This window comes from Ambystoma mexicanum, chromosome 9 (assembly GCF_040938575.1).
Source record: "Ambystoma mexicanum isolate Mex_15411 chromosome 9, UKY_AmexF1_1, whole genome shotgun sequence".
NCBI lineage: Eukaryota > Metazoa > Chordata > Amphibia > Caudata > Ambystomatidae > Ambystoma > Ambystoma mexicanum.
The window spans coordinates 80,276,937-80,293,403 of NC_090931.1; the positions used below are offsets into that span (position 1 = coordinate 80,276,937).

The 16,467-nt window shown below is 48.7% G+C and overlaps 1 protein-coding gene across 2 annotated transcripts in view; it reads right to left on the minus strand.

The window, feature by feature from the left end:
• Positions 1–16,467, minus strand: part of FOXRED1 (FAD dependent oxidoreductase domain containing 1) — a 220,850-nt gene that overhangs the window by 184,278 nt on the left and 20,105 nt on the right. The window contains exon 2 of one of the 2 annotated variants that reach the window (XM_069614202.1): positions 11,808–11,843. The exons of the other annotated variant lie outside the window; for it this stretch is intronic. Coding sequence (XP_069470303.1) covers positions 11,808–11,843 — 36 coding nt within the window. The remainder of the gene's footprint in view (positions 1–11,807; positions 11,844–16,467) is intronic. 2 annotated transcript variants of the gene reach the window in all.

The window sequence follows — 16,467 nt, forward strand, 5'->3', positions numbered from 1 at the left end:
TGCAACAGCAGAGACGCCTTCTGTCATCTCTCTAACTCTTTGGCCAAATGCCGTCTGTGCGACTGTACTGGCAGTTGCCACCTTCCGGGTCCTTGCATTTTCCCGTGCAATCCTGCATGTGGTCCCCTGCATACTGTCACATATTGCCTGCAAGTGTCCGGAGTGGGTGTGCCCGATGGTCTCCATCTCATCTCTTTGCTCCATGCCCCACAGCCTCTGCATCAGCATTCAGAGTGTTGCCATAGGCTGCGGTGGTGAGGTGGTGCGCTGTCGGTGTGGTCTGTCAACAGGGGAGCGACCTTATGGTGTGTGTGTGTCCGGCTCCGGTGTATGCATGCGCCGGCAGCGTGGTGGGCTTTCTGGGGTCTGTCCATGCCTTTGCCAACTGGGTGGGCTCTCCGGTGTGGTTGACGGCTGCTGGTCGGAGACTGCGCCCAGAGGTTGGTGGCACCAACGCCTGAGCTGTGTCAGGCCTGCTGTCTCCCTGTTCTTCCAAGGGCACTGGACTAGGTGTTGTGCCCTCCATGGTGGTGTCCACAGCTGCAGGTGCGGCTGGCATTGGCTTGCGCCTGGTGGGCTGTGTGGGGGGGGGGCTGGTCCTGCTGTGATGCACTGTGTCATGACGGGTCATTCGCCTTTGTGTGGCCCGTCTGCCCCTTTTTTTGGGGTGGTGGTGGTACTGGCGGTGTCTGAGTGCCGGGACGTCACACTCGCAGATGGTCCTGCCGCCTCTTCAGCCTCAAGATGCCCCTGGCTCATTGTTTGTGTGTCTGTAGGGGACATACGAGATGTGCTCAAGTTTCATTCCCCTGCATGATTTGGCATGCAAGACATTTATTACATGGTGCCGAGTAGGACCCTGGGCAATGAGGCTGATGGGCATGGTTGGTCAGGGGTGTTTGCAAGTGGGGTCACAATGATGGGGGACAGAAGTGGGTATGGGGTTGTCACATGGGCAGTTTGTATTTGGCCTGTGTGTGGGGATGGCAAAAGATCTGTACTGGGGCAGCTGTTGTCTGGCATGCATGCTTTGAATATGACACACAGGTCCCTATGGGGCACTGATGTAGTCCTGCCATGGGTGTGTGGTGCATGGCACTTGTATGGGTCCCTTGGCTGCCCTCCCCACTGCTCGGACTCACAGGGAAGCCTTGGTGCAGTGGAACATGGCTGCTGCGGTAGGTGTCTGCTGTGGCACCCACTCACTGCACCCTGTTGCAATGCCCGGCTCATGGGTCTGTCCACTGGGGCATCTTGAGCTAAGCTGTCAATGATGCATGCACATGTGCTCGGAGGGGGAGGGGGTTGACTCCCCTTCCTCATTCTGGCTGATGGCACCCACCTCTGCACCTCCACATCCCTTGATGCCCTCCATTTCCAGCTCCGAGCTGCACTTCTCCTCCCATGCGGTAACAGTGTGTCCTGCGCTGGGCAGATGTTTTTCATTGCCTAGGCCCATTGAGTTCATCATGGTGTGCAACCACCTCGTCAGCAAGCACCAGCAGCTCCACCTTTCTGAATTCTGGTTTGCAGATACGATCTTGGGCAGCCTGACCCTCTCCTGGGACATTCTGTCTTGTTTGCAGGTCTGGATGGCTACAGGTAGCGGTGATATTTAAAATTTAATGGACTGTGATTTTCAAAATGGCCACGGCAGTGCTTCCCGTTCCGGCGGTGACACGATCCCCGGCAATAGGTGATATCGCTATTTACACTGGGTTTTTCGGAGGTAGCCCTTGTTTCAGCATCAATTCCGCCAGGCGCAAATAGCGTTACCGCCAGAGACCGATGCACGTGCTCACAATGTTGTGATGCGGCGCTATTTGCGCCACATCAGTAACGATATTTCCGCTCAGCAGAAATAGCGCTGTTTACCGGCCAATTCCTGATTAGGCCCATAGTCTTGGCTATAGGCTTATTTTCAACGAAAACAAAGAACACTCCTATCTTGCTGTATTACTAAGAGGGGGTTTGCCCTACCTCAACTTAAACTAAACATGTGTGAGGAAGTCTAAAATCAAAATTCCACCATCCTGTGTCAAACCCATTTCCATCCCTTACACTTATAACTAAATAACAAAAGGGCTGCTAAGTCTTCTTAACGCAGAAGATGGGTCCTCGTCTTCTCAGCGGCGGAATATGCCATTAGTCGCTCAGGACCATTTCTTGAGGGAGAGACTCCTTTCCCCAGTTCATAGTTCTTTTTAAGTGTAGCAAAATTCCAGATTAGCAAATAAAAAAGTATATATTCCCAAATAAAGCAACGGTTCCAACTGGAATTCTGATCACCAAGAATGCCTTCCTTCTCTTGGTTTTCCATCACACAGTGTTCACAAACACTATTGCAGGGGAGGAGCAGTCCTTTGTGCGCTTCCCAAGCCTCTCCAGGTTTCATACGGGTCCCCAACCCAGTTTCTTTCACTTCCCGGACCTCCCCAGTTCTCATATGGGTCCCAGACCCTATTGCCCTGGCTTCCCAGGTCTACCGGTTTTCACACAGATCCCAGACCCGGTTTCTCTCGCTTCCCAAACGTCCTTCTCACCTTGCGACTTATCTTTGGGTCTCAGGTATGAGCATGGGGCGCCTCTGCTGTTTTGTTTGCTCCCCTATGGTCACCTTTCCTCGCAGGATCTGCACACACACACTGCAGCGGCTCTGCAGCCAAGGAGGTTGAAAGTCTGGAGACCATCCCCCACGTGGACAGTCAGGTTCTCTGGTTGGTCTGCAGATCTTATAGGGACTTCGATAGAAACGCTTGCGTCCCGGCCAGTGTTCTTTAACCTACTCAAAGCCGAACGTCCTAAGTTGGGGTTTATCTGTGGAGGAACTGACGAATCCCTTTTCCCTTTTTGTTCTCTGTATTTGTTAGCTGGTCTCCCATTGTCTGGACTGCTGAAGTTGGTTCTGCGGTGTACTCTGCATTGTTCGGTGCCACCGCCTCATCTCGGTATTAAAAAGGTTTTACTTCCAAGTGGGTTTCTTTTGATCTTCTTCATCCCAGTTTTTATACCTGCCTCACATAAGTAGTCTCTACTCTCCATCATCCAAGTATGGTCTGTGGTGGCCAAGTCTTCTACCCTACAGGGGTATATGGAGATATGGGGGACTATAGGGTTTGGTGTAGAGTGTGAGAGTGAGGGAGGAATTGATGTATTGGTTGTACTGCGTTCTCCCAGAATAGTCGTCTCCAGTCCCACAAGAGGTGTCCCTTCCCATGAGATCCACCCACTGAGTAGCGACATCCCTGGCCTCATAGAAAGGGCCTCCCCTAGGGAACTGTCAAGGGGTAGCCAGCTAATAAACAAAGGAACAGATCTTCAAGGCCACCATCGGTGGGCAACAAAGTTTAGCCAGCCTCTCTTTATACCGGTTATTAACATCTCGGGAGATGCAGGAATGTGCTGCTGCCAGTGTGTTCACCTCCATGGACCGAACCTTAAGTTTGGCCTTCAAAACGTATAGTCAACTATTTCAGGGTGCACTCACCTGCAGGATCCGTCTAAACAGGATTCTGGTCCCAACACTCCACTGAAGCTTCTCCAACTACATCACCAATTGCCTTACCACTGAAAGTCACTCAAATCTCTCCTCCACTACCTGATCCTCCTCCACCAGTTTCTACCATCACCATGTGGGGCCGTTCTCCATGCAAAATCACTCTTAGAATTCTGCTACCCATCTATAAAACCATCCACAGTCTTGCCTACTACCTCATACTGGGACAAATATCAAAAGAAACCCACTTGGAAGTAAAACCTTTATACGCAGCAACCACAGAAGCCCACATGGAGTTCAGACAAAGTAGGATTGAAAGTATGAGTGAGGCAGCAGCTGCCGCATGTTGGAAAGCAGAGAGTGGATGAACCGTTGTTAATGGCAACCGTATGCCAGGAGGGGCCACCTGCAAAGGAAGGCAAGAGGAGATGGCTGCTGTGTGTGCCAGGTGAAGTGGCAATGGCAGGGCCCACGAGTAACACTAGCTGCAGGGAATGTACATGTGTGTGTGTGTATGTGTATGTGTACACACACACACACACACACACACACACACACACACTCCCCACCCCACCCCCCAGAATAAGAAGCTTACATTAAAAACAAAATAGAGGTCTTCAAACGAAACAATTTTTTTTAAATATATTTTTTTTATTGAAATGGGGGAAACAGGCAGGGGCACCTCACAGGGTGTGACTGGGGCATAAAACTGCCTCCGGCACTAATGAAAAAGTGGCCCACAATTGCAAATGGCAATTCATTCCTTTAGTGACAGACCGTTTGAATTGTACCCAAGGGGGTGTTTTTGGGTGACATTTAAAGAATATTTATTCAGCAACAATGGTCAAAACTACTACATGCATAGTGAAGTAACTTAAACTGGCCCACTTTGGCCAAAAAGTGGCCCATTTTGACCACACAAAAAACTGGCCCACACTAGCATTTAGCATTTTTGGTTCGGCCAATGCCCTATAGGCTAGTCCTAGCCTGGCGGCTCATCCAGAATGGGTGAGGGGGCATCGACTCAGTGGCCCCCCCCTCACCCATTATGGAGGAACCGAGGAGCCAGCCCACAGACACCGAGCACGCCCTCAGCTGTTTTTTCCAGCTGAGGGAATGCTCCTGGGCTGGCCGAACTGTCAAAGGGAAACACCGTTTCCTTTTGGCAGTTCAGTTCCCCAGCCGCACATGCTAACTGAGCCAGGCAAGCCTGGGGGCGTTTTGCTTCGTCAGCCTTGCATATCTCATTGGAGATGCTGGCTGGGCAACTGCATGTCTGTATGTGCGAGGGGGGTGCTCCTGCGCCTCTTCACACATACGGACAGAGCAGCCTGGAGCGGGGCGTTTCAGCACCCAAGGGCAGCAACTAGGAAACTCTTGCTTCCCGATTCCTGTTCATGATCAAGACCGGGGCAGAAGGTAAGTTTATGTTCATTTATTTTTTACTTAAATAGGTGTATGGATGAGCGTACGCTTATAGGTGTATGGATGCGTGTACGTTTGTGTCATGAGCGAGTGTATGGTGATAGTTGCTCGTGTGAATGATTGAGGCCCACCTGCCAAAATCAGCTCTCCTTCTGAGGTGCTGTGGAGCCCAGGGGATAGGGATGGTATTTTTTTTCTGGCTATCTATCATAGATGTCCAGTCAAAAATACCATGCCTGGGCCCCCCAGCCCCAATTGCAAACTGGCTTTTTATCCAATTTATATGCTCTAAAATGCAACATTTTAACCCATTATTTTTAAAAAATTCCCAGGGGAAAACACCCGAACCCTCTAAATTGGTTTGGGCACCCTTGCTACACCAAGTTGCTATGGCATATCTGGGCACATATTTATGCCCCTTCACTTAAAAAATTCACAAGCCCAGGGACTATGCTGTGAGCAGGGTGGCCGGAAGCCATGGCATAGAGATAGGTGCCCAGGAACTATACTGGGAGTAGGGTGTGATGACAGCAACCACTGGTCATTCTTAAAGCTTCACGTTAGCATCAAACTGGTAGACCAGGAACTCTCACCCCTTCGCTTCACAGGGTTCCATGGCGCATTCCATCATCACGTGCACAGGCTCCTTCTGTACAGTCAAAACACAATAGACCGCTTCCAAAAACAAGTACAGACGGGCAAAGTGACAAAGCATTTTTGCAGGCGCTCAAAAGACTTCAGAAATGTTGCACTGTAATTTGCAGAGAAAAATGGATTTATGAAAAAACGATATCCCTAACTCTACGGTTCTCTCCCAATCCTGGTGGCAGCAGCGGCTCCACTTCTGGCCGTGCTCGCAGGAGGTTGGAGTTGTATTTCTGAGCGGCCTCCTTCCATAAATAAATGATCTGGACGCTGTGGCAACTTCGATGTCTCCGGTTGGGCTATCTGCCGAGAGGGAGCGTGCTCAGAACCAGGCAAACATTCTAAAGTTCAGCACCGTTAAAAAAAAAGACAAAACGGGATTTACGTTTGGTCGATCCCCAATGAATGTCTTTTAAAAGTAAAGCGGGAGCAGGGAATGTCGATTGTCATTCACTGGCATAGAACCAAATGAAGACGATAAAAGAAATTGGGGGGGCTATGGGAGTGAGCAGCTTGTTCACCAACGGCAAGTTAGTTTCATTAATCAGTGAGTGCAAAATCCAGTGAGGTCGAAGGTCGTCAAAAGTGGAGGCAGAAGCAGATCAGCTTGCACATTTTTTTTTTTTAAAACTCCACGGAAAATGTACTTCAACTACCACCTCCTCCAACTTTCTGCCCAGTCCACAAGGCATAGTTCATTATAACACGCCAGAGGTGTCTATCTTTAGCAGTGTCAGCAGAAGCCAGGAAACCCCACGAGACGGGAGAAAAGTCATGAAATAGATCAGAGTTTAGAGATCAAATTATATATCCTCATTCAAAGTCACGAGCTCTGAAACAGGCACAGCCTGAACGATTCTTTAAACCAAGCAGCCGGTTCATTCTTTAATCAAACCATGAGTTTCACCATTGAACACCTGCCTGATCCAGTCTCAATCCCCTCCTCGTACCACAGGCATCATCGGGGTGGTGCAGGTGGTCTCCATCATCCTTCTTGAATTCATATCCGAAATTCCCTTTAGGTCATGCCGTTTCCGCCTTGGACTTCCATGTCATTCTTTCCCAATCATACTGCGTAGCATTCCTAATTGTTCCCCTACCTTACATACTGAACGCTTGTTTGCGCTCTTCCTTCCCCTCCACTGAACCATTATTCTTGGTAATGAATAGAACCTACAACTCCTTGAAAGCTGAACGCCGTCAACTTTACAATACATTATACACAAATCGTCTAAAATAACCACTAAATTATATTAAAAAAAGAGCTTGAAGCTTATTATAAGTTAAAACACAACACAACAGAAAACATACAATACCACATTTAAAATGAATGGGTTTTTTCTTTCAACTTAGGACTTGGCATTTACCAACACACACCCTGTTCCAACGCAACCCCTTCGACTAACCTACCAATATGCACCTCCGCTCTGTCCCACCCAGCTCCTTTCACCCCTCCCTCCTGTGACTAATTAACATCAATACTTCTGCTCAAGGCCCCCCCAATCGCCCCGCGCCCCCACCTTCTACGGCACTCAACGTCCCCACAACTTCTCATTTCACTTGTTCCTCATTTTCTAGGATGGATTGCCACCTAATGCATCCTTCTAAAATTCACCACAATAACCTACCTCTTGCCCTGACAAAATCAGTCCCACATCCATGTGCTCCCAGACCTCACCACCTATCATACTACGAACCCACTCGAATCACACCACTTAACGCACCCATTCATTGTCTTATGCTGTGTTCTTGGCAAACACTTGGGGCATCAAATTGTCTTGGGCACCAATGAAAAAGTGGTTCAGTTGCAAATGACAATTAATTCCTTTTTTGACAGACTGTTTGAATAGCACCCGGGAGGGAATGATAAAATGAGATGCAAATTGTGCATTTTAAGGATGGGGGGGGCCTTTGACCAAAAAAAAAAAATAGAAAAAAAAAGCAGCATTTATCGTCGTTTTGTTTGGGCATTGCCCTGTTGCCCTATACACCAATCTGAGTCTGCCCAGGACTCTTTTGGCTGACATTATTCAGGCAGGTACAGTGCTTTTCGTTCTAACATAAAGCTCCCCTTTTACCTTTGCTGAAGTTCCCCGGCATGATTGCGTTTTCCCACAGTTGCCTTCCCCCTTAGCAGCCTAGGAGAAATCATAGCTTGCACTGAGGGTCTCATCTCAAAAGGCGAAACCGTGTATTTGCTTATTTGAGTGGGTTACTAACCACATGACTAAAAGCTGTAAGGCCAGCAGAACCAGAGCCTCAGCAGAGTCCAAGAAGTCATCACTCCCCACTAAGGACCGCAGTCGTTGTACGAGGTGCTGACTGACCAATCTACAAGCAATACCAGGTCTAGTAGCCATGACGAGCCGCCAGGTCCACCCAGCTGGCAAGATACCAGCAGCAATCAAGACACAGTTGCACACCCCGTACAATGAAGAATTGGGGGAACGAGAGAAAGCATTCCTAGCAGCAATGCTTGTTGTGTCCAGGCCCTCAGCTCAGACCAAGAACATTTCAACCAAACCCCAGCATACCAGCACTGTTTGGCCAAAAATACACTAACATACACAGCTAAAGCTTTACTTCAAACTACATCAGCGATCACCAAATACTACCTTCGTATCAACCTAAACTAGACCCAGGAAGACAATCACATTCTTTTTTTTTTTTTAATGTGTTTATTTTTGAAAAAGGCAGGGTAATAACAGTACCGACAATTATCAATAATTAAAATGCATTACTGTAAAAGCTCATCTTTTCACTTTTCCCACCCTCCTCAAGATTATCAAGCCTTTCAGGGGTCTCCTCCTTTATTCCTGCTCCTGTGGGGCATCTCCGGTGTCCAGGACTCTCCTGGCCAGTTGGGGTTTGTAAGTCAGGGCTGGAAAGTCTCTATCAAAGTCAAGAACAGAGTTCCAAATGTTCCGGAAGCGGTGGAGGAGGCCTGCTCTAGCTGCCGTCACTTTTTCTGCTATTAGCACATCCCATAACTTCAACCACCAGAGGGGTAGGAGGGGGCCCTCTGCGGACTTCCATGTGCGGACCACCACGATACTACCCGCCAGCAAGCATTGGGACAGGAGCTTGGCCTTGGGGCCTGTTCTTGGGTAGGTCCCGGGGATCGGGAGGCCCAGGACGACAGGTTTGGGGTCTAAGGGGAGTATTGTTTGTGTGATGTCAGCGATGGTCCCAAAGCATGGTCTCCAGAAGATTTGGACTTTTGGGCAGGTCCACCACATGTGAAAGAAGGTTCCTATTTGGCCGCATCATCTCCAGCAGGCCGGGTCCAGTGTATGGTTCATGTGGTGGAATGTTAGAGGAGGATAGTACCATCGCAGTAAGATCTTGTAGGCGCATTCTCTGTTTGTAACGCATGCAGACGACGAATGAGCGCGGGTCCAGTTGTCCACCCAATCCTGGTCCTCTATGGGGTGGCCCAGGTCTGCTTCCCATTGTTCTGTCACTGAAAGGCACAGGAGACCCCACTCTCTAGATTGGGGTATTACCGTAATAATTAATCTCAGAAAGAAAATCCAGAGGAAAGAATTTGCAAAAAAAGCGTATTAAGGATTTTATTTTACCGAATACATTTTTCTCTGTGAATTTAATCACGAATTAATCTGCACTCTAGCGATTTTTTATTTTACATAGCAGGAATATTTTAATAAAACATCAAAATTTGATAAAAATTATCCTATTAAATCATTCATACATTTATCCGCATCCATACAACATCCATCAAATTACTCATACAACTCATCAATAAGTACAAGATAAAAACATAACAAATATAACAATTCATCCACAATTTCATAGTTATACAAAAGGTTTTGTGCAAAACAACACAGTGCAGGGCCACAATAGATTTTTTAAGTGGTCAGCAACAACAACACAATGCATGGCCACAGTAGATTTTAGAAGAGGTGGTCAGCCATCGGGATAGGCCAAAAAGAGACTTCACAAGTGGCCTTGTCCTAAATTTCTCTCTACCGGTTTCGACATGTAAACGATGGTTTGGTACGTCTTCATCAGGAGATTAAGGGTAGTTGTCTACAAGCAAAACAAATATATGGGCCCATCAGTTCCCTATCCAAAACTAAGATCAAGTGAAGAAGAGAGGCCAAGTGAAGGGAAGCAGAAAAGAAAGTGCAAGTACATGACTTCACAAAGCTAAATTGCAGGCATAAAATGTTCTGCTGTTATCCTGCTAAAAGTCCCCCAATATCTACATATATTGGGGTTAAACTCAGGGCGTCATGCATGGAGTGCTAGCATAAGGTATCAGTGTTCCTAGACCAGGCTGGTGCAGATCATAAATGTGGCAAAGAGTGATGGAAAAATTAGATACACACCAAATAGAAAGAAATCAGGGCCCACATGCAATTGTTTAGAAAAAACTTTTTGAAGGGACAACTTGCGAACCAACCTTGGCGAACTGCAACAGGAATCAATCCGTTGTATAAATTTTGTATGAAACAGAAAACACTGTCATGCAAATTGGCAATGTTCTGGTTAACAATCCTGCATGGCAGATGTTTGAATTTTAGACTCCAATCTGCGAGGGTTTCAAAAGAAATTATATCAGAAACCCTAACCAGAAATACGTCAAGGTGACTCGTACCGTATTGGTACATAGATGTCTTTTACAATGTCCATATGACAAAATAGGTCTGAGCCTCTACACAATATCCAGAAGTAAAAATCGAAAGTAGATTTCCATGGGAGACTAAAACCTAAATGGCATGGCTAAAGGTCATTATGTGCAAGGGTTTTCTAATTATGTGACAATTAGAGAAATCTCATTTAAATTAATATTGGTCATTATCCGAGGTGGTTAGTCTTAAATGAAAAAATAGAGAGAATCTCGTTATAAAGACCCAAACGCTTCATTTGACAAGGACGGGCAAAATGCCTTATAAATTATTCTGTAGCTGGCTCCAAAGAGCTACTTGCCTGCGGATAGCATCCCACGAAAATCGTAGCCGCTGCTAGAACGGGAACTAAAGTTCACGGGATCAGCTGCTTGCTCCCGTCATCTACGACTCGTTCAAACGGGTGGGAGATGCGCATCTAAACTACGTCTACTTACCCACGCGTTAAGAGCAACTGGCTACCTATCACGTGATTCCACTATGCCGCGTTGATAGGATAATACACGACCTGAAGGGACACGTGATTGTTGGTCCACATAGCGCGTGCATCCGTCAATCGTAAATACTGAATGACGTATTCACATTGAGCCACGTAAATGGAAAAAATAATAATCAGCTGGAAATGACACGTGATCGTTGGACCACGTTGCGCGTGCAACAGTCACCAGTAACTACTAGGTGACGTAACTTACTCGCAAATACCAAACGTTACCACGGCTTCCCATTGTGCCATAGATCGAGTCCTGAAGATAAGAAAGTCTTTCTGGAGGCGTTTGTATAGCACGGAAATCCTGCCCAGAGTTGGTAGGTCCTTGAGGGTTAATTCTATAGCTGTGGGAGGGCGAGTTACTGCCTGGTGTGTCTGCGGGTGGGAGCACCAGTGGCGCAACTGGAGGTATGTGGCAATCACATTCTTAAGAGACATTTTATCAACCAAGAGACACCAGGTGGCATCCTCCCAGCTACTACACAACCTGGTTGAACTCTCCAGTTGCCAACCAATTGAACACAGAGCAATCAAAGAACTAAGCGCCCCCTCATCAAGGCGTAATCCACATCCAAATGCAGCACAGATATTGCAGGCGGTGCAGTGTTCCTGTTCATCCCCAAAGACTGGCTAATGGACAATCACACTGCAGTCTTACACAAGGCAATGCAACCAGAATTCAAGATTACATTCCTCAACCGCACTGGCAAGAATGGAAAAGAAATCGCACTCAACAAGGCAATATTGCCACCCTTCTAAACCATCCTGGACTGCGAATCACTCCTTTGATATCATTGCGTCCATGCAAACGTTTCTCATTATCAACCAACCACCCTGAAATAACCTTTAGTTTGCTGACAACTACTAGGATGTGGCAGTTATCCCGAACGGTACCCTGCCAACACTTCATCACCCTACATGGTTTCATCCACTGGTGGCAGGAAAGAAAAAATGGTTGCCATAACCCAAACAAACAACATACCTGGATGCTCTCCACCTCAAGAAATTAGTGGGGGGCTCAGGCAGGCTGACACATTTCCTATGCTGGCACCAAACAATTCCTTCAAATACTTGCAAAACAGCCAGCGACTAAATCGCATACCTCCAACATCAAGATGAGCAGAAGGATGGAGCAAATCTGGGGAAAACAAAAAACACATGATTGACAAAGTGGATCCACAGCGCAGGGACCATAGAGGTAAAAAAAAAAAAAAAGTTTACTAAACACATTCACATGAAATCCACACAATAACCCAAGAAAGACATGTTCAGAATCATCTAAGAATTCAAAAGCCTGTAACACCACACTAGCCCCATACCATCAACCCTAAGACTCCATCTCTGCCCATTTCAGCAAAAATTGTACAGATTCAAAATCAACAGGACAACAAAATAAAGACACTACAGCGACACCCTTCTACATACTGGAACCAGCAGCACCTAACAAAGTAACCACCCAGATTCAGAAAACCTTACGCACATACTCCTTAGGAATTTGCAGACACAGTCAATGCTAACCAATAACCCAAAGATAAACAAATACATAACATCCTGGTCCGCCCTCTCTGCCAATCACTCTTCAACAGAAGGTATTGTTAGACTGGATTTCTAAACTCTAGCCTGGTGGTCAGATGTTTAGGAGGCCTCCCTTGTTATAGTGAACAGGAAGCAACTTCTGGGAGTTCGCCAAACCAATCAAGGTAGGGGGGGCACTAGCAAGCCCAGCCAAGATGGCTGTGAGCTCCTAAACCCCTTGAAAGATCTGGCAAATATCCAGAGGTTTACCGACTGAGCTGACACTTCAGACGTGGTGCCGTGCAGCAAACACCCGCACCCTCCTCGGGGCGAAGTTTAGAGTCCGATGGTGCCTGGAGAGCAGAGATAGAGATTGATCGTTGGAGCCCTAGATTGCTGTGGCTCGGAGGTAAGGGAGGAGTCATCGTCCCTGGCCGTGAAATACTGGGGATCACCAGGCCTGGAAAAACAGAACATTGCTGCGGCGGGCTGTAAATCTAAACGCAGCTCAACTGAATAAGGGCACCCACAAGAAAGGCACCAACACCTATCCTTCGTCGAATCCATCCGGGATGGGTGATCTGAGGGGCCCCTGGCACCTACACACAGTGGGTCTAGAGGAGTCTCACCTGCAGGTGCGAGGTACACGCTGGACTGAGCGGACCTACGAACAGCCGCCCCCAGCAGGTGGGAGGCCAGAGCTGGTGGCACCCACGCAAAATCGGAGCTAGCACGGAAGGAAGCGGTACCCCGCTACACAAGGAGGCAGCGGCCCCCACCTTTCCGACATTCGGTGGTACATGCATCCAGAAGGGGGAGCACCCCAAAGAACCCATCTGGGACCCCACCCGGGGTGAACAACCCAAACGGTCCCTGGCGCCCAGCATGCAGTATCCAGTGGGACACGAAAGCTCCTCAACACCATGCGCATGGTGCGCTGTGGGTCCCATAGCTCTGCAGACAACAGTGCCTGTCGGCTGGGTAGCCCACGGGAAGTCAGGGCTGACGTGGAGGCAGCAGCGCCCTGCTGCAAAAATGGGCTGCAACTCCCACTATCAAACAGAGTCGGAACTGCAAGCAAACGGAGGCAGGTAGTAATGATCCGTGGCGCCACTGTTGGGAGAGAGAAATGTACTCCAGTGGTTGCACACGCCCAATACAGACCACGGCTCTTGACCCCAAGAGATTAGACAGCCAAAAACAGGACAAACGCAGAAGAAGGGGGTGCTCCTGGGTCTGACCTGCTCGGGGGGGGGTGAATAGAGAATGCTGGAGTGAAACGCGCTGCCAAACATGAGAGGGCAATAATGGAGCATCACACAATCCCTCTGGAACCCTATTGCTCACATGAAGCCCTTGCTCACCTTACATAAACAGCCGGAGCAATAGGCCCCGCCCCGGGACAGATTCGGGTGGCACCATTGGTGAGGGAAACGGGAGAGCAATCAACAGAAAAAAAGGGTGCGTACCACACAACGGAGATCTGCGAGTGGCCATCACCAACATTGGGAGAAGGGCGGGCCATAAGGCGAATCTCACAGTAGCAGACAGGTTTGCGGCCGAGGCCCTAGGACACATCCGCTTGTTGAGGTCGGGGGTCTTCCTCCTCTCTCCCTGATCAGCAAGGATAGTCTGGGAATTTCAGAACGGGACGTGATGACTGAGAAGACAGGATCAGGTGGACAGTTACCCTCTCAAGAAGCTGGCCCAAATCACCCAGCTACTGCGGACAACTGGGGTGGGGGTAAGCGGGCAACAAATACCGGACAAAGCATATAGCACCCATATCACACAGGTCTCAGGAGCTGCTGAGGGGTCAAAGTCCGGTAAAGGAGGCAAACAGCAGTCCAATGTTTGATAAACTGCAAACCAGCATACAGTCTCCAGATGGGAAAATGGATACCCTCACCTGTAAGGTCGACCATATGCAGGTCCGTCTTGACAAACATGGGAGAGGTTGGATCAAGTAGCGGGGGGAGTGTCCAGCATAGAGGACGAATCTGCGTCAGTAGCCAGAGACATGACACTTGTGAAACGGACACTGAAGGAGCTCACCGACAAACAGGACGACTTGGAGTCCAGGTCTAGAAGGAACAACCCAAGAATAATCGGGTTTCTCCCCCCCCCCTGCCCGAGTCAGTGGAGCACAGGAACATGGAGCCCCTGGTGGGAGAAATACGGCGGGAGGCGCTAGGAGCAGAAGAGTTCTCGGCGGTATTCATAGTGAAAGTGTGCACCGAGTGGAAAGAAGCCAATTCCCGGGGCACCACCACACCCGATCATAGCCCGCATGTTAAATTATCGGGACAGAGACACTGCTCTTCGCAAAGCCAGAGAAAAAGGAACAGTAACTTACAAAGGGGACACGATCAGACTTTTCCCGGACTTTTCAGACAACGTACTACCCCCCAGGAGGACGTACACAGAAGTCAAGAAAAGTCTAAGAGAAAGGGGCATCAGTTATGCCATGCTGTTCCCTGCCAAGCTGCGGATAGAACACAGAGGGGCGAGCAATCTTTTTTTTACACCCCGGAAGAAGCCAATGCGCCTTTCTGGAACTACAGCGGAGGAATCCCCGGCAACGAGGGAACAATGGGTGAAAACATGCCTGGAGATGCATATCCTTTAGTAATGCATGATGCTTGAGACAAGTGGGGATCTGATCCGAAGCAGTCGGTTCGTAACCGCAAGATAACGGAAGTGTGGTGGATGCTTGAATCCAAGCTATCCCTCATGCGAAAGCTCAAGTTTTGTGCACGGGTAGGGGGAAGGGATAGCGCTGATGAGTTGGGGTGATCAGCAGGGGATAGGGGGGGGAAGAGGCCAGAGTACTGACGAATTGGGGTGGTCGGTGGGGGAGGAGGGCAATGAGGAAAGGGCCGTTACAAATCCCGAGGTGAAGTGGAATCTGGGAGGCAAGTATGACAAAAATGCAGGACGTATCAGAAAGGACCACATGAGATTTAAGAAATATGGTATGGATCTGCTTCCCATAGAACCCAATGCCTGCAACACTTAACTATATCACCTGGAATGTGCGGGGGTTGAACTGCCCGTCTAAATGCTGTGAAGTCCTGTTATATATGCAGCACCATCGGGCGGGAATAGCATTCTAGCAAGAGACCCATTCGACACCAGGGGAGGAATCCAAATTTGGGAAAAGCTGGGGGTGCCATAGGTACTTCTCGTCCTACTCCTTGTATGCGGGACGCGTGCGTGTGTGTGTGTGTGTGTGTGTATTGATCCATAGCTCTGTGGGGTTTCATCAGACGAACGTGGTTAGAGATGAGGAAGGGAGAGGTCTGGTGGTACAGGGAACCATATAGGGCAAGCTATATACCCTAGGCAATTATTATGGCCCGAATTACGACAAAGTAGAAATATTGGACTAGATTGAATAGCAGCTGGGGAAGTTCCCGCTTTGGGAGGTTATCTGGGCTGGGGGCTTGAATGTGGGCATGGACCGGCCAGGGACCCGGCCAGGGACAGTATGGGGAGCAGCTAGCTCTCAGTTCTCAAAGGAACAAGCAAATTGCAGGGGATGTGCCTAACATGGGACATTGGGGATGTAGGGAGGGTTAGGAACCGTGATGCACAGCAGTAAACACACCAATCCTCGAGCCACAATTTAGCTTCATGGTTTTGCACACATTGATGGAAAGAATTACGGGAACAACGATCCTCACACACAAATTGTCAGATCATGCTCCGATCCTGTTGATGGACGAAATTACAGGTTGAGACAGGGGGTAGCCCCCCTGACGATTTAAGAGCGACAGCCTCACGGATGCGCTGTTCCGGGATGGCCTAGCCAAGGCGATAAACCTGTTTCTCGAGACTAATGTCGGCTCTGAACTCAGCCGGGACTTTATGGGAGACTTTCAAGTGTGTGATAAAGGGAGAGCGTATATCAAGAGAATCCGATGTTCTGCAGCAAATTAGAAGGAGCTTGCTCTGAAACAGCACTATACACAGTCATTACAATCTGCATCACACACACCATCGCACCCCGAACAAGTGGAAATCTTAGCATGCCTGCGGGAATTTGAGGAATCAGCACAGAGAGGCCAAATTCATAGAGGGGTGAGGGGGGACAGCGGCGCAACATTATCAGTTTCTCCTGAGACTCAACAGGTCGTCGGAGGTAAATTATCCTGCCTGTGGTTCGGGTCACTGGTGCCCAGCGGCTGCGTTTGCAAGAGTTCTGCTCGGGTATATGAGCGTGGTGAAACCTCTCCTCAACGAAC